Source organism: Cervus elaphus, chromosome 9 (assembly GCF_910594005.1).
Source record: "Cervus elaphus chromosome 9, mCerEla1.1, whole genome shotgun sequence".
Taxonomy (NCBI): Eukaryota; Metazoa; Chordata; class Mammalia; order Artiodactyla; family Cervidae; genus Cervus; species Cervus elaphus.
In genome coordinates this window covers 96,122,411-96,144,791 of record NC_057823.1, presented here as the reverse complement: position 1 = coordinate 96,144,791, position 22,381 = coordinate 96,122,411, and the positions used below count along the sequence as shown (strand labels likewise).

At 41.1% G+C, this 22,381-nt stretch overlaps 1 protein-coding gene across 2 annotated transcripts in view; it reads left to right on the top strand.

The window, feature by feature from the left end:
* The window catches only part of LIX1 (limb and CNS expressed 1), a 53,285-nt gene extending 32,467 nt beyond the window's left edge, over positions 1-20,818 (top strand). For both annotated transcript variants that reach the window (XM_043913681.1, XM_043913682.1), the window contains exons 3-6: positions 3,891-4,031; positions 6,540-6,635; positions 15,522-15,599; positions 17,812-20,818. In XM_043913681.1, the coding sequence (XP_043769616.1) occupies positions 3,891-4,031; positions 6,540-6,635; positions 15,522-15,599; positions 17,812-18,099 (603 nt within the window). In that variant the 3' untranslated portion in view covers positions 18,100-20,818. The remainder of the gene's footprint in view (positions 1-3,890; positions 4,032-6,539; positions 6,636-15,521; positions 15,600-17,811) is intronic.
* The last annotated feature ends 1,563 nt before the right edge of the window (positions 20,819-22,381 follow it).

The window sequence follows — 22,381 nt, the reverse complement described above, 5'->3', positions numbered from 1 at the left end:
CATTTCTGTGACAAGCAAAATAGTGTTGTGGTTAAAAATCTGGGCTCTCAAGTCTGACAGACAGGGGTTTAATCTTGCTTTGATAATTTTTTAAGTTGTATGACCTTGTGCTATGTAACCTCTGTGTTCTCAAGGGCAAAGTAAGGATAACAACAAAATAAACCTTACAGGATTGTGGTGATAACTAAATGTGACAATCGACATAAAACACTCAGCTTGTGCGTGCGTGCCAAGTCCCTTCAGTCGTGTCCAACTCTTTGGGACCCCGTGGACTATAGCCTGCCAGGCTCCTCTGTCCATAACATTTCCTAGGCAAGAATATTGGAGTGGGTTGCCATTTCCTCCTCCAGGGGATCTCCCGGACCCAGGGCTCAAACCCATATCTCTTATGTCTCCTGCGTTGGTAGGTGGGTTCTTTACCACTAGCGCCACCTAGAACAGTTTAGCTCAGCATCCAGCAACAAGGATTACTATTAGTGAACTCTGCCTCAAGGAAATGGCAACCCACTCCAGTATTCTTGCCTGGAAAATCCCATGGACAGAGGAGCCTGGTGGGCTACAGACCATGGGGCTGCAAAGAGTCAGACACGACTGAGCAACTAAGACAGACAGATCTCAAGAGTGAGCTGAAGGAGTTCCCAATTACCTGATGGGAGCAAAGCTTCTGTGTTAGCTATCTGTGGCTGGGTAACAGACTGACACAAAACTTCTCATTGTCTCACACTCTTTCTGAGGATCAGGGATCTGGAAGCCGCTTAGTTGGGTAGTTCTGGCCCAGGGTCTCCCAGAGGTTGCAGTCAAGCCTGGAGCCACAGTCATCTAAAGGCTTGATGGGGTTTGGAGGATCAGCTTCAGTCTCCCTCAGAAGGCTCTTGGCAGTAGGAGTTAGTTAGATCCTTAGCAAGTGTACCTTTCAGTAGGACTACTCACAACACAGCAGCTGAGTCTTCCTAAAGAGAAAGCAAGTGTGACCAGGAAGGACCACAGTGCCTTTTATAACATAATATTAATATTAAATGTGACATACCATAGCTTCTGCTGTATTCTGTTAGTTACACAGACCAACTCTGTACAGCATGTACAAGTGTGAATACCAGGAGGCAGAGATCGCTGGGGGTTTTCTCAGAGGCTGGCTACCCCCACCTTTAAATAGTTTTCCTGAGCAATGCCACAGATGCTCCTTTTTTTTTTTTTTTTTTGCTTTAATTTTAGAGCTGAGAGGCTTTGAAATGATTATAGTGGTTTATAATCTACCGGCAAATGAAAGGCATCCAAGCATCAAGATAAATGTCTGAGTGGGGTCTTCTAGCCACTTGAAAAACATGTGGCTCCACATGCTAAAGAAATCCACAGCTGACTTGAGTAAAATCTTGACTATTAAATATTCCAGCCCTGCACTTTCACAAAGTGCAAAGGATAGAAGTTGTCTCTCTGTGTTAACAAGTAAGAATGGTTAGCGGATAAGTCATGGTTTACAAATCTGTATTTATGATTGGGGTCTGGCTGACAAACAGCAAGAATAAACCATACAACCTGGGGAGTCCAATCCCAGCAGGAAGTTGCTTTGAAATAACATCATACTTCATTCACTCCCCAAATGATGTCTTTGACGACCAGTTTGGACACATGGATAAAACATCCTGTCACTTACCGTATTTTATTTTCTTGCAGAATTTCCCACTGTTCGATGGTAACTCTCACAGTGCCTGTTCGTACAACAGAATCCACAGTCTGACTTAGATTTGCCAAGTAGATTGCTTTTGGCCAAATTTCTTGTCCAAACACAGGTCCTTATGGTTTGAGAGTTCCCACTAAAAGATCCCTAAAGAAAAATATGCAGTTTTACTGGCTCAGATTTGTAGCTCCAAAATTTAAAAGAAAGCGGCTGGTTAACATTATACACATTTTGAAGCACTTGTCTTTCAGAAATGCAAAGAACAATAGCAAGGAAAGCCTTTGATGGCTCAGAATTTATTTTATTTTATGTACTTATTAATTGGTACACTTTCTCCCCGATTTTAACCAAAGATTCTGTACATTGAAACAATAAAATAAGTAAAGACATGTGTCTGCTTGAAAAAATCTCAATTCTGGTTAAGTCTCAGAGTCCTTTTCCATGCTTTCTGGGTAAAGGCTCTCTCTGTTCTCTCAGCCCTGAAGCACTTTGATCTCAGAAGCAGTGCCATTTGGTTGTAAATGTATGTGGCGCCTTTGATCTAGTACTTAGCTGGTCTTATTTAAAATAGATAGCTTCTTTTATCTAAGTAGTGTTTACTAGGTCTCGCTCTATGAAAGATGGTTTAAATTGCTATTATTTAGATAGAAAGTTATATAAAGTTTCGTAAGAGTGCCCAGATCTGAATCTAATTCTCTAAATTCTAAAACCCCAATGGCATTATTATATGTTTCATACAGCAAATTCTTGTTAAAATGAGCTGATTTTACAGATGTCAGGTAATATTGCAAAAACTTTGTTTGATTTTTAACGGGGAACTGATTTTCCGAAGAATAATAAACACACCCTACACTCGGGCAAAACTAGTACTCTCAAAGTGCCTGAACTAAAAGGCCAATTTTCCCCTCTGCAATTCACATATTAGTATATTTTTCTATTACTGGATTATGAATACAATAAAGGGTATATTGAAATGGGACTTTTTAAAATGAATAAGTGTATATCTTAAATTCTCTTCTTTAAGAGGATTTCTTAAATACTTTGTCAAGCGCTTTAGTGACGGGTGCTTTCAATTTCCTAGGCTATATTCAATTATCCATTCAACAAACTATGTTGCAGGTGCAAAGACAGAGAGTTGATTAAGTCAAAGGCTCCGTCCTTAGGTTGCTCACAGCCCGGGCTTGGGCGGCAGAGCGCTAGTGGACAGTTACCCTTCAGTGTGGTGTGTGCCTCTTATGGATGCTGCTCCTCCCAGCCTGCAGTTGGGAGTGGTCAGGGAAAGTTTCCTGGAAGAGGTGGTACCCAAGACTGCTGACTCAGAATTCAGTATCCTGTAAATTTCCAGCCAAATCCATAATTGCAAAGACACCTCTCCCAGTCTCCACACCCCTGGTTTAATGCAGGTGGTCAAAACCTTGAGAGAGGTCTAAAGCTTGAAGGGCTTTGCTGCCTGAAGCTACCTGAAAGGCTTATAGATTGCCATCCAACACTAAGGAAAAAAAGCCCAAACCATCTTTCACAGCAGTCACTTGGTCCTAACCTGAAGGTTAAAAAACATAAGCCTGAGATACTTACGTAACACTCTGAGGTACAGAGTGTTACTACGTGCTGGATATTCTCAGTGCTTTCTCTATATTAATGAATTGAGCCTATCCTCAACCCTACGACACAGGGACCACTATTATTCCCATTTAGAGAGGAGGAAATTGAGGCACAGAAAGACTAGTTTGTCCCTGGTTTTTCAGCTAGTGAGTTCCAGAGTTGGATTCGGAACCCGAGGAGTCTGACTCCAGAATATATGTTTTTAATTATTGTGTTAAACGTGTCTCCCATTTTCCTTCGGTCCTTACTTTCTTTTCTCTGAAATAAAGATTTGAGGAGGGCCCTGGTAATGAATGCAATCACTGAGCACAGAACAGTTGCCATGATTACGTTTGTTATTATTTATTAACAGAGTGTGAAAGCCTGTCACACACAGGCATTCAGTGACTGTGAAATAAGAGAAAAACATGTGAAGACTAACCGAGACATTTGCATGGGCTCTGGGGCTGCAAGAACGTCTGCGATCATCAGGGGGATTAGCAATGGCTATGGAAGAATACATGCAGACAGTACATGTATAAATAGAAATAAATGTCCAGAGACCCATTGGGTCGGGGCGAAATGATGAGATGCCGGATTCTTGAATGACTCCTTTTCTCCTTCCCTTCTTAAGTGCTGCTTAAGTAGAGCTGAGGCCAGACGGGATGCAGCTAAAGTGGCCCTAATCAACTCCCTCTTCAACGAGCTGCCCTCTCGCCGGATCACCAAGGAATTCATTATGGAGAGTGTGCAGGAAGCAGTTGCCTCCACCAGCGTGAGTACCCACCAGGGAAGCGGGGAGCTGGCTGTACAGAGTACTGAGGCCTTTGAATCTTGGGAGATGCTAATGCAGACAAGTTCTTTAGGACCTGGTGCAGGTTTTATTTTTAACCCATTAGATCATTAATTTTCAGCAAAAAGAGCACTTAGACTGAAAATCATGATATTGGGGCTGGCTTCCTATCCACGTCTCAGCAAGATTCTTTAGCCTTCCTGGATCACAATTAATCAAGCTGTCTATTAAAGTGGATCAAATTATGCATCTTGATTTGTTTATTTGGGTGATTTGTTTATTTGGGTGTTAGCTGTTTATTTGGGTGTTAGCACTGATTCTTTTAGGGCCTGAGGATGCATGCAGTTGAAAACCGCTTTAACCTAGGCATAAAGAAGTTCCGTTTTTCCCAAACTGGACTAATCATAAAAATTATCTGAAGCACTTGTTAAAAGTGCCAATTCCCCAGTCAACGTGACGTCCTGCACTCTGTGCTTTTAGGGAAATACTAACTGCTTGAAGTGAAGTGAAGTGAAAGTCGCTCAGTTGTGTCCGACTCTTGGCGACCCCATGGACTCTACAGTCCATGGAATTCTCCAGGCCAGAATACTGAAATGGGTAGCCTTTCCCTTCTCCAGGGGATCTTCCCAACCCAGGGATCGAACCCAGGTTTCCCTCATTGCGGGTAGATTCTTTACCAGCTGAGCCACAAGGCAAGCCCACTAACTGCTTAGCTATGAGAAAAACTGTATGCCTAATATTTGTTAGATGTTAGAGTTATCACACTTAGTATCGATTACTTTATTCCAAGAGCTCTGGAAATTTCTGTAATAGATGTAATTAAACGCAAAGTGCTTTGAGAGCCAAACTATGTCTTAGAAATTTAGACAGGACATTTTCTCGCCAATCTAGGAGTAGATTATTTGCCCCATGAATTATTTGGTGCTCCTGATCCTTGTACCTCCAAACTATAAACCATTTTCACCACGGAGGAAGCCTTCGGTCTCAACTGGGGCAGGCATCTCCCTGTGTGTCCTTAAAGTGCAGAAACCAAAAGGCATTACCAAAGAGATAAGCTACCTCCTGCTTCACCTTTAGCATGGATCAACCCTATCTGAGAGTTTCATTCCCTGATTCCCTTAACCTGACTATGCAAGTCAAGGTTCTGTTATTCTGGAGAAGCTACCGATAAGGAAGGTGACATTATCACACCAGCTGTGACCTTTTTTTGCTGCCTTCCCCCCTCGTAAATGCTCTTATCACACAGAGAAGCGATGAGGGGAGGGAGGCAGAGACTGAGAGTGGTTGTCCTGGCAGAGAGACTTCAGGGAGCTCTGGTCTGTCTCTGCTCTGAGGATGAAAGGAAGCCTTTATTTTTCTGCCCTGTAAATTTCAAGTGCCTTCGAGGAAGAGAAGTTAGGGAAATGATGCCTGATTTATATGTGTGGAATTTACTCAGGAGCAGGGAGGGGTCCTCAGTGTAAATGTAATTTATCATTTTTTTCATGGAAATTTCTAAGGAAGGAGAATATATATGGTTCATAGGCTTCTGGATGGATTTCCTCTGGGATATTTAAAAAGCCAACATAAATATTTCGGCAGTAGTGTGTTAATGTTATTGCATTCAAAAGCTATAAATTTGCGGCTATCTGATGCTGGCTGTTGTTTGTTCAGTCTCTCAAAGCCATTGCCCACCTTCCCAGGAATCTAAGGCCGTGGGATATTGAAGGGCAGGCCCCAATGCCATTCCAGAGCTCATGTTAGCTTCTTTATTGACACTCCCCATAACCAAATATTGAAGAGGAATTTCATTTTTTCCCATCACCCACCCACCTTGTTTGTTAAAGATTAAGTCGTCCAGAATTGAAAAAATATAAACCAAAATCCATGTCTCCCCAGGTTGAACACCAGCCTATTATGAAAAGCTCCCATTGAGAATCACGGTGGTCAAACATCAACATGAATCAGCCATAGGTGTACATGTGTCCCCTCTCTCTTATACTTTCAAATTAAAAAATAAATTAATTTAAAAAAAAAAGAATCATGGTGGTAAAATATGAATGGTCCATACAACTGGAGAATTTTTTCCCTGTTAGTTACATAATTTGCTTGGTGATCACTAGAATCTTATGAAGCAAGTCAGCATTTCAAGATTTCAATAATGGATGAAAACAGCCTCAAAGGGCAACCACTCATTAGAGTGGCATTAATGCCACTACCAACAAAAACTCTATAGAGATGTGGGAATTTCTGCTTTAGTATAATTATTCTTTTTGAGTATATAATCAGTTAACATTCTAACGAAAAGCTAGGTTCAAATTGACTTAAAAAATCCTCTTCACTCTGAGAGATGGTAAGATTAAGGCTTTTATGCCAAATCAGCTGGAGATGGTTGTAAAAAGTGCACACCTGTAGGGTTAGAACCACGGGTGTTTCACAGGATTCATTCATGACCCCAAAAGAAGAGGAGGAAAAATCCGTGATACTTTGCTTTTCTGCTTCCTTCCCAAGGGCACTTTGGATGACGCAGATGACCCGAGCACCAGCATTGGAGCCTATCACTACATGTTGGAGTCAAACATGGGGAAGACCATGCTAGAGTTTCAGGTACCCACCACACGTTTATTTTGCTACACAGCCCCTAGAAGCCTGGGGGAATGCCCGTCTTATCACGAACAGCTCTTTGTTTATTTCAGTCATTTTAATTTAACCCTCTTAGAATCCAGCCCTGTAACTCTCTTCTGGCAGCACTGCAGTAGGCTAAAACAAACAAGTCAACAAGGCACAATCTTTGCTTCTTCAAGGAAAGTAGAAGACTTAAGCTAAGAAACAGGTAGGGAACATTACCATCTTATGACCCTATTAACACTTTACCAGCTTTTCAGTATAAAGCTCCCCTTTTAATCAAATCAAACAGCTTGAAATATTGGTCATGACTATTTGGTTCTTAATTTTCAGAAGTTATAGTTGAAGGTGACTGCAATGTATATTAAACAATTTCCCCCTCCATTATGGTATTTTTGAAAACAAGATCTGCCATCTCCTATCATTAAGTAAATCAAAAAATTTAACAAGCTGTAGCTGTTTTCATTCCACTACTGACAAGCAATAACAGAGCTAAGGAACTATATTACCTATTATTTGTAAACTAATTATACCAGCAGTAAGAAGAAGAAGAATAGCTCACACTCACTGGATGCTTACCTTGTCTGGCACTGTGCTAAGCATTTAACAAGTCTTACCATAATTTAACCTTCACAAAAATGCATGAGTATTTATTATACCCATGTCAGCATTAAAGGGTTAGGGTTAGGGTTATGTCATACAGCTTAGTAAATGGCACAGCCTGGGTTTAGACCCAGGCAGTCTGATTCCTGAGTTCACATTTTGACTATTATCCTATATTGGGCTCGAAGGACAAAAATTCAATAGTGGTTGAGAATGAAAAGTATGCTCTCTAAAAAATTAAATTTGAATACAGTTGACCATCCATATACATCAATGTTACTAAGAATCAATATGCAGTGTTATAACAAGGAGACTTTACCTCCAAGATTTCTATTATTTTAGGTTAGATTCCAAGAAGCAATCAGAATATAAAGTTTTATGGACAAAAATGTTCATCGTGGTATAATTTACAGTGGTGGTATAGCTGAACCCTAAAGCCAGCTTTCAAATACCATCTTTGGTACCTTTCAAACTCTTTTCCTAACTGCAAGCCCACAGCCACTTCTCAGGTGGATATGTCCATCCTGCCCATTTTAAAACTCATTAATTTTACTCATCATTCTCTTGTTTGATTGAAGCAAAAAATGCTCTTTTTTCATCCTTTCCTAGGAAGATCTCAGTCATCCAGATTTCTCCTTAAGCAGTTGAGGTCTCACTGACCTTTGATGTTGCTTGTCTTGGTTTACAAAAGACCTTGAACTCACCTTCTGGTGTAGACAGCGGCTTGCAGCAGCCAGTGGTTCTCAGCCCTGGCTGGGGAGTGGGTTCAGCTACTCACCTCTAAATCTGTTTCCTCATTTGTACATAAACCAGAAAGAATAAGAGTAGCAATTAAAAAAAAAAAAAAGAGTAGCAATAATAGCCATGCTACCTCACTGTGCCATTGTGAAGATTAAACAAGACTGCATAGAGAGTTCAGAACAATTCCAGGCATATGGTAAATGCTCAGTAAAAAATGACAACTGATAGTATATATATATTTCTGAAGAAGGACTGCTTTACTTGAAATGCCAGAGGTTACCGGATGGATTCCCTTGACAGCTTTATCTAACCTAAAGTCTTCAGATGAGGATAAGGTAGCTTCCCAGCAAAAAATGTTTCAGGGCCCTGGGTCTCCTGCACTGCAGGCAGATTCTTTGCCGACTGAGCTATGAGGGAAGCCCTGCTATAGAATACAGGAGTGAAACTGGCAAAGAGTCCTTTTTTATATCCCATAGCAATCTAAAGTCAAACAGAGGAAACATAAAAGGGAGGCGCATGACACAAGAGAAGGAACACAAACTAAAAAAATCATACAGATCCAAGTGCCAAGCCTGTTCTACCACTTGTCACCTGTGAACTCAGCCATTCTGAGACTCAGTTTTTCTCATCTACAAAATAAGAATCATGATGTCCACTGTATAGACTTTTTGTGGGACTTATACAATGTGACATTTATAAAGCATTTAGCACGATGATTCCCTAAGAAAATCATTTAATTTCTCCTCTCTCCCTGATAGAAGAATGTTGTACTTTTTTTTTTTTCTTACAGAATGAATGTTGCCTGGCCAAGAACATGGTAGCTTGTATAGGATTTAGTAACTATTTTCAGAAAAATCAAGAATGATTTTTTTAATGCAGTGGGTTAGTCTGCCAAATATAGGGAAGGCAAAAAAAAATTTTTTTTTAAATTCTGTCCAAGTACTATGAAAGGTTGTAGTCAACCACCTTTTAGTAATCCTTTTTATTTAATTGCCTTACTGTGGGCTACATGTTTTCTGTGTGGTCTGCGTAGTACGGTATTTAAGTATGTGAAATAATAATTTGACTCATATTGTGGAAATGCTTCATAAATTCTCATAAAGGAGGCTGGGTGCTGGATGAGAGAGAGGTAGAGGAAGACGTGAGGGCAGGAAAAATCCAAACTCCCTCCTCCCAGTAGGGATGCTGGCAACCCACAGGGAGGGCCATGCAGTACATCCCTCTTCCTTCCTCCAGCCCAAGGTCGCCTGCTGGTTTTCTGCACATTCCTCGGTGGCCTGGGTTAAATGCATCAACTTGTTTCTGCGCATAATGGGAATTGACCACAGGCCTGGGCTGTTTGCAGTCAACACAGCAATTCAGTACCCCTGGGGGGTAATAGATGTGTGTTTGTATCTAGCTACAGTTGACTATACAGTCTAAAAACGAGACTGGTGTCTCCTGACTGCCCTCGGGCTTTCCAGGGGGGCCATCAAAGAGGCAGAGCTCAGAAGAAACCTGATAGGCTTCTGCTTACCTTCACTTCGTGGGCGGGAGGCTGGGGTGCCTGTTTAAGGTAGCCTTGCCTCTCTCTGTAGAGAAAACTGCCTCATGTTTGCGGGGGTGGGATGGCGGCAGCTCTAGCCACTGGGTCTTGTCAAGGTCAGATTCAAGGCAGACTTTGACTGAAGCTGGTTAATATATTTATTCTGAAGCCTAATGCAATCCAAAGACGAGCTGTTTATTTACATCTTTGCTAAGTTCTCCAGGTCGCCTTTTAAAACCTCATCCCATAAACAAATTTCCTCTTAAATCCATTCTCTTGGGTGGGGAGATGGTGCCCACCTGTTTTTCAAGTTCTCCATTTACACTGTTTGTTTTTCTTATTTCTGATGAATCACAGAACCAAGCCAGTCTCCCAGACAGAGTTCCAGAGAGAAGCAGTGTTCATTCTCTCCCTGTGAAGTAGCTGGGAGGCCAAATATTGTTTCTCATAGGAGGCAACACCAAGAAGCTCTGTGAGGACAGACCCCAGTCGTTGTTGGCTTAGATTTAATGAATGACAACATGAACCAGGAAAGCTGTAGAATGAAAGCTACAACTGCAATGTTCCTGAAGAGAAAGAAAACACAGGACTCGATTCACCATCTGATTTCTAATTTACTTCTGGGCCTCCCTGTGGCTCAGACAGTAAAGAATCTGCCTGCAGTTCAGGAGACCCAGGTTCGATCTCTGGGTCGGGAAGATCCCCTGGAGAAGGAAATAGCTTCCCACTCCGGTATTCTAGCCTGGAGAATTCCATGGCTAGAGGAGTCTGGTGGGCTACAGTCTATGGGGTCACAAAGAGTCAGACACAACTGAGCAACTAATACTTGGTAAAGGGAACTGGCTACATATTTTATGGGGGCCTGGTGCAAAATGAAAGTTTAAGACCTTTTGTTCAAAAATTACTATGAATTTAAAGATAACAAAGCGCTAAACCAAGCTCAAAGCCCGTGTGACTATACAGATCATAAGCTCATGAAACTGCCCTTGTCCCTGAGACAAGATCCCCAGAAGAGCCCAGACTAGGGTAAGAAGAGTCAAGCATTCAACTGGGGTACAAAATTTAAAGGAGCATCAAAAAATTCAGTAATCAAGGCAAACAATATTATAATGCAATACGTTTAAAACTCAACATAAATGCGCAAAAATCTATGACAAATGAAAAATAAAGGTAGGATTTTAAATAAAAGACCCTGAACTTGTACAACTCACCTTAAGTTGGGTTAGGGTTAGGTACACTCACCTGGCCCCAGTCTCAACCCCACCTCTAGACCAGCTTCTTGTTTATTTGTCAGCCCATGCAGAGGAGCCAGGCTTCTAGATCAGCCTACGTGACAAACACAGCTCAAAGACTTCAGTGAGGAAGAAGCAGGACAGATAGCCCACCAAACAGACTTAAATCAAAATGACAGGGCTTCAACAAGTAGGAAAACAAGGCTGAGAAGACCAGGCAGTGAGGAGTCATAGGAAACTAGGAACCGAGTCCTCACAGAAGCCCACAGCCACGCTCTCCTTACCAGTTTTTCATAATGCAAGGATTTCCCATGCAATCAATGAGAAGCATGCAGAGATTTCCTGGGGTTGAGCCAGGGTTCACACAGCTTCAGGAAGATCTGAAGATAGTGAACTTGGTCAGTTCAGGTCAATTCAGTTCAGTCACTCAGTTGTGTCCGACTCTTTGTGACCCCATGGACTGCAGCACGCCAGGCCTCCCTGTCCTTCACCAACTCCCAGAGTTTACTCAAACTCATGTCCATTGAGTCAGTAATGCCATCCAACCATCTCATCCTCTGTCGTCCCCTTCTTCTCCTGTCTTCAGTCTTTCCCGGCATCAGGGTCTATTCAAATGAGTCAGCTCTTCGCATCAGGTGGCCAAAGTTGCAGTTGCAACTTTGGAGTTGCAGCTTCAGCATCAGTCCTTCTGATGAATATTCAGGACTGATTTCCTTTAGGATGGACTGGTTGGATCTTCTTGCAGTCCAGGGGACTCTCAAGAGTCTCCTCCAACACCACAGTTCAAAAGCATCAATTCTTGGTCATGTGAGGGGAAATAAAGAAATGGGACAGGGAGAATGTGGAAATATTTCAGTATACTTCATATGACGATGGCAAGATTCATTAGCTCCAGAGAGGAGGGCAAATACACACAAAGTAAGAAGGTAAAAGAAGGTTATCTTTCCTGGGGGATTTAGGGACGAGAGCCGCAGTGAAGAAGAGGCCGTTGTGTTACAGCAGAGGAAACAATTGCTTGATGATAGGATAGAAATTTAGACAAACCAGAGGGGGTGAAGAGGATAATCCTCCTCCTGCAGACAAAAACAGCTCAAGTCTCAGGGGGGAAGTTTTATGAGAGGCGTAGGTTGCCAAGGGATATGAGAAAGATTTCCAGTTCTGTTCACAGAATTGTGGGTTCCACAGTGTTAGGAGGGTTGCTGAGTGACACAACAGAAATTTATCTGGATGAGGGGCTTGGCACATAGATAGGAACGAAAGCTTAGAGGACATTGGAGGGAAAATATATTATGAAGGCAACAGTTGTCAGAGGATGGAATTAAGAGCTCTGTTCGCAATAGGTTGTTTCTCAAACTGGGCCACATGGATGCAAGGATGATGCCAGGAGGGCTACTGAAGCCACAGAATAAATTCAGTACATCTTTCTGGGTTGTCGACGTTACGTGAATATTGCAGGAAAAGGAAAGTGGCATTCATTTTCTTCTTTAAGGAAATGGACATACACAATAAAACACATAATTTAAGTTGAGTCTTACGATAAAACATCATAAAACATTTGTCAATATTGTCCCTCCTGTAACACCATGGAGGTGTTCATATCAGAACCTAAAGATCATTCCTAGCCATTTTTATGTCCGCAAAGCATTTAGTGAGTAGGCCTGAGGGGATAGCAAGGGATAGCAACACAAGTTTACCTTCCTCAGCCACTGGGGTTATCTTGGTAAGAGGCATAGTGTTGGGAGCCAGATTAGATTATGGATTTGGTTATGGAACAAAAGACTCTCTCTTTTCCAAAGTAGCATAGTGATGTGACAGAGTGGAAATCTGGATCGGGACAGGGAGAAGTGGAGAGGAATCATAAGAAGGGTGAGTTCCCCTGGCACTGGACCGAGGACCCTGGGCAGACATGGGGTCAGTGTGTGGCTCAGCTGCTCTCCATGTCATGTTTTAATTAATGGAGACACATGGTTTTGCTTTTACCAAGGTCTCTGTCTGTTCTTGGGCTTCCTGGTGGCTCAGACAGTGTCTGCCTGCAGTGTGGGAGACCCAAGTTTGATCCCTGTGTTGGGAACATCTCCTGGAGAAGGGAATGGCAACCCACTCCTGTGTTCTTGCCTGGAGAATTCCACAGACAGAGGGACCTGGCGGGCTACGGTCCATAGGGTCACAAAGAGTCAGATACAACTGAGCAACTAACAGCGTGTGTTCTTGTGATGCTCACTGTGTAGTAATACATACACAAAATCCCAAACCAAAAAGAAGAAAAGCATTACATTCTAATGGCAATTTAAACATGAGAATAGTGCTATTCAGACATGAGAATATTTGTTCTGATGATCTTATCTCTTTAAATTTTACCTCATAATTTTAAGGTAACTGTAATCTCAAACTGAGCTTATGTCTCCAGATTTCATAGTGAAAACGTTTTCCAGAGCAAGCAGACATAAAGACAAAAGTCCACTTTGTTTTTGAATGGGCATAAGACATCTGTTCAAATGTTAAGCTTTCATAACTTGTCTCATGACCAAGAAGTTCCTTAACTGTATTGTTATTTTCCAATAGGTATGTGGCTGTGGTTTGTACTACCACTAATCCACTGTAGATGTTTCTCTGATCAAAAAAGAAAGAAAAAAAAAAATGCAGGTAACTTCAATGTTACTGTTACTGTTAAGTCACTTCAGTCGTGTCCGACTCTGTGCGACCCCATAGCCGGCAGCCCACCAGGCTCCCCCATCCCTGGGATTCTCCAGGGAAGAATACTGGAGTGGGTTGCCATTTCCTTCTCCAGTGCCTGAAAGTGAAAGTGAAAGTGAAGTTGCTCAGTCGGGTCCAACTCTTCGCAACCCCATGGACCACAGCCTACCAGGCTCCTCTGTCTATGGGATTTTCCAGGCAAGAGTACTGGAGTGGGGTGCCATTGCCGTCTGGAAGACTGCTAATCCTAATCAGATTGGAAAAACAAAATCTTCAGTATGTTGAATACATGTTAGCTTGCACTCGGTATCAGGCAGGGAAAGGATGATGTTGATAGAAAGGCTAAAGGCTGTGCTCAGCCCTGGCCATTGAATGTGAAAACTGTGGGTGGGTTTACTGTCAATTCATCCTTATTGGTCATATTTTAAGGCATTTTCTTGACTGAATTTATAAACTTAGGGGTATTTTACAGTTTCTGTAGTTTGTCCATTGTATGCTCTATATTTACTTTTTGGCCTAAATTTTTTAAAATTTAAATTATTTTCATATGCCATATTGTCACATGGTTCAAAGCTCAAAAGGTACAAATGAGTGTCAGAGAAAAGCCTCCCTCCATTTTTCTCCCCTGAGGCGACTCATGTTCCCAGATTCTTTTGTCTCTTGTCAGAACTCTTCTAGGCATTTATAAGCAAATATTTACAGGCATCTTCTAATTCTTACTCAAGTAGTAACACACAGTATACATGTTGGACACCTTGCTTTTAACACCTCACAGAGACTCTTTACATTAGAACGAGAGAGCCTTCTCACCCTTTGTGATTGCATTGTATTTGGTAGGATGACCATGTTGTAAAGGAGGAAGGATCATTTTCCTTTTATCCTTCTGAATTCTTAGCTGAGACTCCTGTAATGAAAGGCAGATTAAGAAGAGAAAAACAGAAGTACACCTCGTGTATGTGTGAGAGATACTCAGGGAAAAATGAGGAACTCCACAAGGTGGCTTAGAATTCAGGATTAAATACCATCTTAATACAGAAGGGAGCAGGGGTGTACGCCTCTCAGGAAAGCGCACGTGTGCCTGCTCAGCTGCTCAGTCATGTCTGAATCTTTGCAACCCACGGACTATAGCCCACCAGGCTCCACCGGGCTCCTCCGTCCATGGGATTTCCCAAGCAAGCATACTTGAATGGGCTGCCATTTCCTTCTCCAGGGGATCTTCATGACCCGGGAGTTGAACCCGTGTCTCTTAGGTTTCCTGCCTTGGCAGGCAGATCCTTTACTGCCGAGCCACCAGGGGAGACCCTTAGGAGAGAGGAGATGATCTTTAAGAAAGGTGAATTGATCCTTAGAAGAATAGATAGGAGATATGATAGTGACAAAGTTTGGCGGAGCATGGAGTGGACTTGTTTTCTACTTCTGGGATAAGCGTCAGTATTCCCTGGTTGATGAAACCCCTGGAGAAGGGTTTTATAACAATTAAGTTCCTTTTGGAGGATCTGTCTTTTGGGAGATAAGGGGAGTTCAGAGAAAGCCTCTTTCTCTGTTTGTGGTTTTTTAAGTAGTTACAGCTCAAAATAATCAATATACCAAAGTTGCATATTTGGGGGTGCTATATTCTTCTACACTTCAGGATTTAACCATTCCTTTTTGTAAACATTTCATTTAACCATTCCTTTAAAAATGAACATTTAAGATATTGCCAGTCTCAGACAATTTTTCTAAAATGATGCAATGAATAGCCTTGCCTACACATTATTTGAAGATGTGCTGGGATATTTATATAACTTCCTGGATATAAAATTGTTACAGCATATGTGTTTACACTGTTGAGAGGTATTTGTCCATTATTTAATAGTTCATGCCAAATATAGATAAAACAGAGGAGGGAAGGAAAAACGCTCCGGAAGCTTACGACTGTGGTATTTGAAAAGTCTCAAAGTGTTCTGACAGTATTGTATATTCCATTTTCCTGATATAGTTGGGGATTAGAGTTATGACCTCTTCAGCAATCACTGAGGCACTTTCTTTCACATTTCTACTTTGAGACTAATGAAAAGCATTTGGGTTTTATAGGAGCTTATGACCATTTTCCAACTATTGCACTGGAACGGAAGCCTCAAAGCCCTTCGTGAAACAAAATGTTCCAGACAGGTGAGATTTTTCCAGTAAAAAGCAGGTTTGTGTTGTATGGACTAAGCGGATGGCTCATCTTCCACTGAGGTTCCTTTATTTGAATTTTTCTCTGTTTAGTACCTTATTTATTAAGAGCAGAGGATATATATATGTGTGTGTTGTGCTTAGTCGCTTCATTGCGTCCAACTCTTTGAGACCCTCCGGACTGTAGCCCGCCAGGCTCCTCTGTCCATGGGGATTCTCCAAGCAAGAATACTGGAGTGGGTTGCCATGCCCTTCTCCAGGGGATCTTCCCAACCCAAGGATCAAACCCAGATCTCCCTCATTGCAGACAGATATTTCACTGTCTGAGCCACCAGGGAAGTATATATCTACTAACATATATATATGTATACACTAACATATATAAGTATATATAACTTTATGTGCATTTATATGCACATAGCTATATGTTCAACATTTATAGGTATACTAACATATATATGTACATATATATATATATATCTGATACATCTATCTGGTATATCTCTCTCTGATATATCTATCTAGATTTAGATCTAGATATATCAGTCCAGTTGTGTCAGGGACTGACCAAATACACACACTAAGAAGAATGTTGACTGGCCATAGGACTGACTTAGATACCTGTACTGAACACTAGAATGGAGGGATCACTAAGACAGACTTAGTTCCTAAGCCAGATATGGCATCTACTCCATGCAGTGTGCCCCCTCCCACTCTTCAAAGCAGAAAGAAATGTGAGTCTGCACCACCTCCAAACCTCCTCTCCTCACCGAGAACAGGAGAAATTTTCTCACCCCCACCAAATGTTCCCGGTGGGCAACAGAACTGATTATCAAGGTGGGAGACATGGTATTTCCATCACTTCAATTTTTTGTTTTTCAATCAGTTCAGTTTTGGGGTTTGGAAGTTTCTTCTTTATTTTTCAGAGACAGGGTCTCACTATTTCTTAGCTACCTATGAAAAGCACCCTGCCCCCTCTTTTGGTGGCAAAGGCAAACCCCCTCCCATGCACTTAATGGTTCTCACTCTACTATCACTTAAGATTTATTCTGCCTTTATCCCACTAGACTCGAGGGTAGTAGTTATTTTTGAGAATTTGCTATCAGGAAGTTGTATGAGGAGCAAAGCCTCTATTAGTTAGCAAGATGAGGGCGGATGTAAAAGTTTTCCATGCACTACTGCCCCAGGAGTTTTTAGTTGTTCTTTGCCTAGAAAGCCTGGCTTTCAAAATGTCAAAGATGGAAAAGAAATGAGTAGCTGACAATGGCTTTGGCTATTTTTTTTCTTTTCCTTTGATTTCATAAAAAAGCCTTTGAAACATGCCGAGTTGGTTACAAACACTTTTCCGTGATTGTTTTTAATTTGTTAAGGTCATAAATAAATACCATATGTTCTTGAAAATAAAAATAAGCAATGCATCCACTCCACAAGGTCTTCTTAAAGAGCGTTCATTAAACTTATATATGACATTACAACGTACTGGCAAATTTTAAACATGAGAATTGGAAGATAGTGACTAATTTTGCATTGTCTGCAGAAAGTAAGAGACAAGCACATAAAGTTACCGTTACGATATCAATGATGATAATGCCTGTAGTCCGTAATTTTTTAAGTCCTTCCCATAGTTACTGTGAACCATTTAGTCTGTCATCCTCCTTATGCTAACAACACAGCAGTTAGCAAGTTGACTCTCCTGGTATCGAAGTCTTGTCCTGATTCAAAGTTTCCTGTTTTCTGCAATGGGTGTGACCAAACCCAGTTCTGCCCAGACCCTTCTGTATAGCTGTTTCCGTCTATCTTGCCAAAGGAGCTAACGTTGGGCAGAAGGGTTATAAATAAATGAGGTAAAGCTCATACTAATTGTTGTAAGAATGCAGTTTCAAAGGAACAGATATTTTCCAGTGAGGATAGAGCTCTGTTCTGTGGACAACATTAGGTCATTCCTGGTGGCGGGTTTTGATTCAACCCGGAGTGACCTTTACTTTGGGTACCAACTTTAGCCATTTCTCTCCTTTAAGAGGTGTGTCCTGGGATTGGGCTTCAGTTCGTGAAGATCAGAGAGGTTTGATTGTTGGTAGAACACCCACAGGTGTTTGTGTGCTGGGGTGGGGGGTGGAGGCCTAGGAAATGAAGCGTCAGAAGGCCATAGGCCAGGTACTTCGGTTGCTCTTTACTGATGCTCTGGACCTTGTCTCTCGGTTCCCAGGAAGTCATCTCCTACTACTCCCAGTACTCCCTGGATGAAAAGATGCGCAGCCACATGGCCCTAGACTGGATCATGAAGGAGCGGGAGTCGCCAGGAATTCTCTCCCATGAGCTGCGAATGGCCCTGAGGGAGCTAGAGGAAGCCAGGAAAGCAGGGCAAGAACTACGGTTTTACAAAGAAAAGAAAGAGATCCTGAGTTTAGCCCTGACGCAGATCTACAGTGATCCTGACGCTTCTTCACCCAGTGATGACCAGCTGAGCCTCACGGCCCTCTGTGGCTATTACTAGCAAGACCAGGTCCCAGCTGCCCCCAAGGTGGGCAGAAGCCGGACTCTCCCATGAGGAAGCTCACGGAGAGGTTTGGTCATCAGAGGCTTTAGCACTTCTAGATGCTACGTGAAAGGCGGTAGTAATTCTGCTCACTTATCCCATGCACAGTATCTCAAGAGTAGTAGGACCCTTATAGGACCCAACGTCCCCCTCAGTGCAGTTTCCTCAATAGCTCCACCTCAGACTGAAAGGATGACGACGGGATTGTTTGGAAAATATTTCCCAGGCCTGGCTTCAACCTGAAGCCTGGTTGACATGTGCCTTGCTGGATTACATATGTTGTTTCAAAGAAAGGACCAGTGTAGCAACTCCAAAAAGAACACCAGCCAGGACTAGGGAAAGTAGCATGATAGCAATTAAAAAATACTTGGGATTAAATAAACAATATGGATTATTTTTAAAAATACCCAGGGGTCAGAGTTTCTTCTTAAGCTTTGTCAGCTGCAAGATCATTTACACTCCACCAGGTGTAACATAAAACTTCAGTGGGGATTTTATCTGGACATCCCACTATCAAAGATTTTGAAGTGGTAATGGTATGAAAAATACTATATAACTGTAATGTGGCTTAAAATGTCATTGTAATAATTTTTTTTTAAAGCCCACTCTTCCATATGGGTATAAATGTCACCCAGGATAGCACCCTCAGTTGTTTTCCTCAAGAAGAATTAATATCCAATTTTTGTGAGTCCTCAATCAGTCATGTGCATTTTTAATTTGCAAATAGATGAACTGCTTTATTTTTATGTCTGCCACCTCAGTCATATATCTTTAATGGGGACAGTTACTGGCATTTCTAAGATTAAAACATTTTGAAAAATCATTAGCATTTAACAGTACTTATATTTACATTTGATTTGTTTCTCCTGCATTAGAGAAAAGGAATTATTAATTGTCTTTGCTGTTGTTCGAACATTTAAACCGCCAGTAGCTCAAACGTAATGTCACTTTTCAGTTTAAATTACTGGACTCTTCTTTAAAGAAGGGATAAAACATTGCCATCTCTCTTTTAAAATGGCTTCGGTCAATCAACTGATTAGAAAACCAAAAGCAAATACAAACCATTTTTTATGGTTCTTCGTCACTCAGATTTAAGAATGGTAGCAGTGCCAATTTTAAACACTTATAAATAGTTCCTTATTTTTAACATGGGATGGATTATCTTGCATTTACTCCAATGTCAAATTTAATAAAAACAGTTTTCTCAATTTTCAATAAGATTTCCTTTTCTTCCTGTTTAGGCAAATGCACATTAACTTTCATGAAAGCTGAAACCATTATAATTAAACTAATGTTTACAAAAATGTGATAGTTGTAGCTTCATATCTAAATATCTACAATGCTAATTGTCACTCCTTGAATCCCCAAGAAACTGTATACTAAGCATGTATTTTGGAAGTAGCCTTATTAGTAAAAATTAACTTCACACATCATATTTCTCACCCCAGGGAAAAGTTTAGCTACATACCTTCCCTACTCAAATGTCTTGCAGAGGTAATGCTATATAATATTTGATACATTTTATTTAAACTATTGTTTTAACAAAAAAAATCACATCCCTCCCCTCCCCATAATGAGGCTAAATGTCACCTAGGAGAAATTCCCAAATAGAAATTAGAATTAATATCTGTAAATGAATACATTTTAAAGTTAAATCACTTCCTATTTAAAGCAATGTTTTCAAGAAGTCATTACTCTTTATCATTTCAGAGAAGCTACAGCTTCCCATGTTAGGTGTGATGAAAAGTAGGTACATCCGTACTGCATTTGCAGTCTTTAACAATGACCACCTCAAGCTGACACTATCTAACTAGATGCAGGAACAGGAATCAGCTAGAAAATATTAAATGCAGTCTCTGCCCGGCAATTAGAGAAACTGGACCCATTCCGTACACTGGAAGCAGAGACTCTGGCTTGGCCACTATCAACTTTTCCTGGCTGGTCAAAACTGCCCACTCTTCCCGCCACGGTGTGGGAGTTTCAGCAAAATAGGCAAAAGTCAGAATCTTTGCCACTCCCTTTATGTTCATTTATCACAAATCAGTATCAGCTAAGACCTAATGTCTGTCGGTATATCACATAAACATCTATAATTCTGGCCTTGAGGCTAGCAGGGTTGAAGAGCAAAGTAGACTATTATTATTTTTCATTTTCTATATCTTGTTCTCAATAACACACTGTGTTGAATGGGCCTGGAGTGGAGGATTCTCTACTTAATAGAACCCTGGGTTCTAACAGTTTGTGGTTATAAATTCTTTGAGAATCTGATAGAAGCTATGGACTTTATCCTAGGAAAATAGAATGAAACAATTACATTCAAAATTACACAGACTGTTTCAGAGTATATGTGAACCTCCCCAACATCCATTCATTGCTCTGTCCAAGAACCCCCAGTTTAGAACTCTTCATTGTTGCATGTCTACTTATAGTTTCTTAAACTTTTCAGTAGGGCTCCAATCTAACTCAGACATATTCCCATTAACCTATCTCTGAGACAAATGTCATCATCCTTAAATACAGAAATGCACTGATTTGTGACAAGAGATAGTTTAATTTTCACAAAACCCGAATATCCCACATTGTTATGAAAAAAAACGCTTAAAGAAAATTAGTCATTTAACTTGTATGATCATATCAGAGTATTACAGATTTAATAAAGTCATTGTTCCTCTAATGATCAGAATTTGGTTGTCCTTTTGTTCAATATGTTAGCTGTTACATTCATTCACCTATTTCTAGAAAAGGAAAAGAACCAAGCCATAGATATTCTTGAAATGTTGTACCTATGTCAATGATAAATCTGATCAGCTAGGTCTCAGGAAAACAAGAAAGAAAACATAAAAGCTTAACACCTTTCAATTTCCTTAGAGAAAGTGTTTAACATCAGGAGCATTGTTGTAGTTGACATTATCTCTGAAATGCTTTAAAGGGGTCTCAGTTACATCACACCATGCCTTTCTTTCTTGTCAAATGACAGAAGAAGCCAGGCTAAGAATATTTTTATTACCCTTGACTATGTTTACAGGTAAAGACTATTTAAGAGATTAGCTCTTATATATTGTTGATTTTTGTTTTGTTTTACCTTGCAGAAGTGCAAAACTCAAGATTTCTTCTATGGTGTCCACTATGTTAAAGGGTGAATATTAAGATTATTTTTAGCCAGGGCTCCAGGGAAATGAAAATTATTTTCCCTACCATAGTAGTTCTCAATTTTGGCTCACATTAGAAATATTCAAGGAGATTTAATAGATCCTAGCTATTCAGACCATCCCCAGATTAATGAAATCAGACTCTCTGGAAGTGGGACCCAGCCACCAGTATTTTTTAGAGGTCCCAGGTAGGGTAGTTCCAGTGTGCGATAAGGTTGAGAACCATGAGGAAGTTCTGGCTCAAAGGCCTTCAGCCTAACTAGTGGGAGCTATTACTTAACTTGGCACTGGCCCCAAATTAAAAACATTGAGCTCTTCTGATCTGGGTAGGAGCAAAACCTTTTGCTTGGGCAAGAGGCTTTCCTGGAGCCCAGAACTAATGCTGGGCAAGCGTGTGTTCACACACACACCTTATCTTAGCAGGAGAGCCCAGATTCCATTCCAGGTCCAGGCTTTTTCTCAAATATGACGCACAAACTACCTGTACCAGAATTATCCTTTAAAAATACAGGTCCTGGTCCACGCCCAGACCTGCTAACCAAATTCCAGGAGAGAGTCTGGATGGTTTACCGCCTCACCAGGTGTTTCTGATCACACTTAAATTTGAGTTCTTTTGGCCAAGAGCTACTTAGCACATTCTTTCGTAGGCAGCACAGCTTTGGCCTAACATAATCAGCCTCTTGGTGGGGAGCACAGAAAGGAATAAAGGAGGACAGGGGAGGTTTGCTCTTTACTCTCCTGGAAGCTAGAGAGAAGCAGAAAGGCTAGCTGCCTCTTCTTTCCCAAAAGAGTAGCTCCCACTTTTTATCACTTTGGCTCAAACATTTGGAATTAGCTTTAATCCCTTTACTGGAAACCTTGAAAATCTTCTGTTAGCTTATGGTTAAAGTAATTCCTTTAAACCTCACTCAATCCTGGTAGCACATTCTCTCTTGGTGCAAAGTAAGTTGTGGGAAAGGAAAGCAGAAGTTTTTCCTGAGAGCTGTTGATTCTCTAGTGATCGTTGGTTCCCAAGTGAAAGTCCTGGATTGCTATCTATTTATAGGCAGTTCCCAATTTTAGCAGCAAGCATGTTTCACAAGTCCATTTGT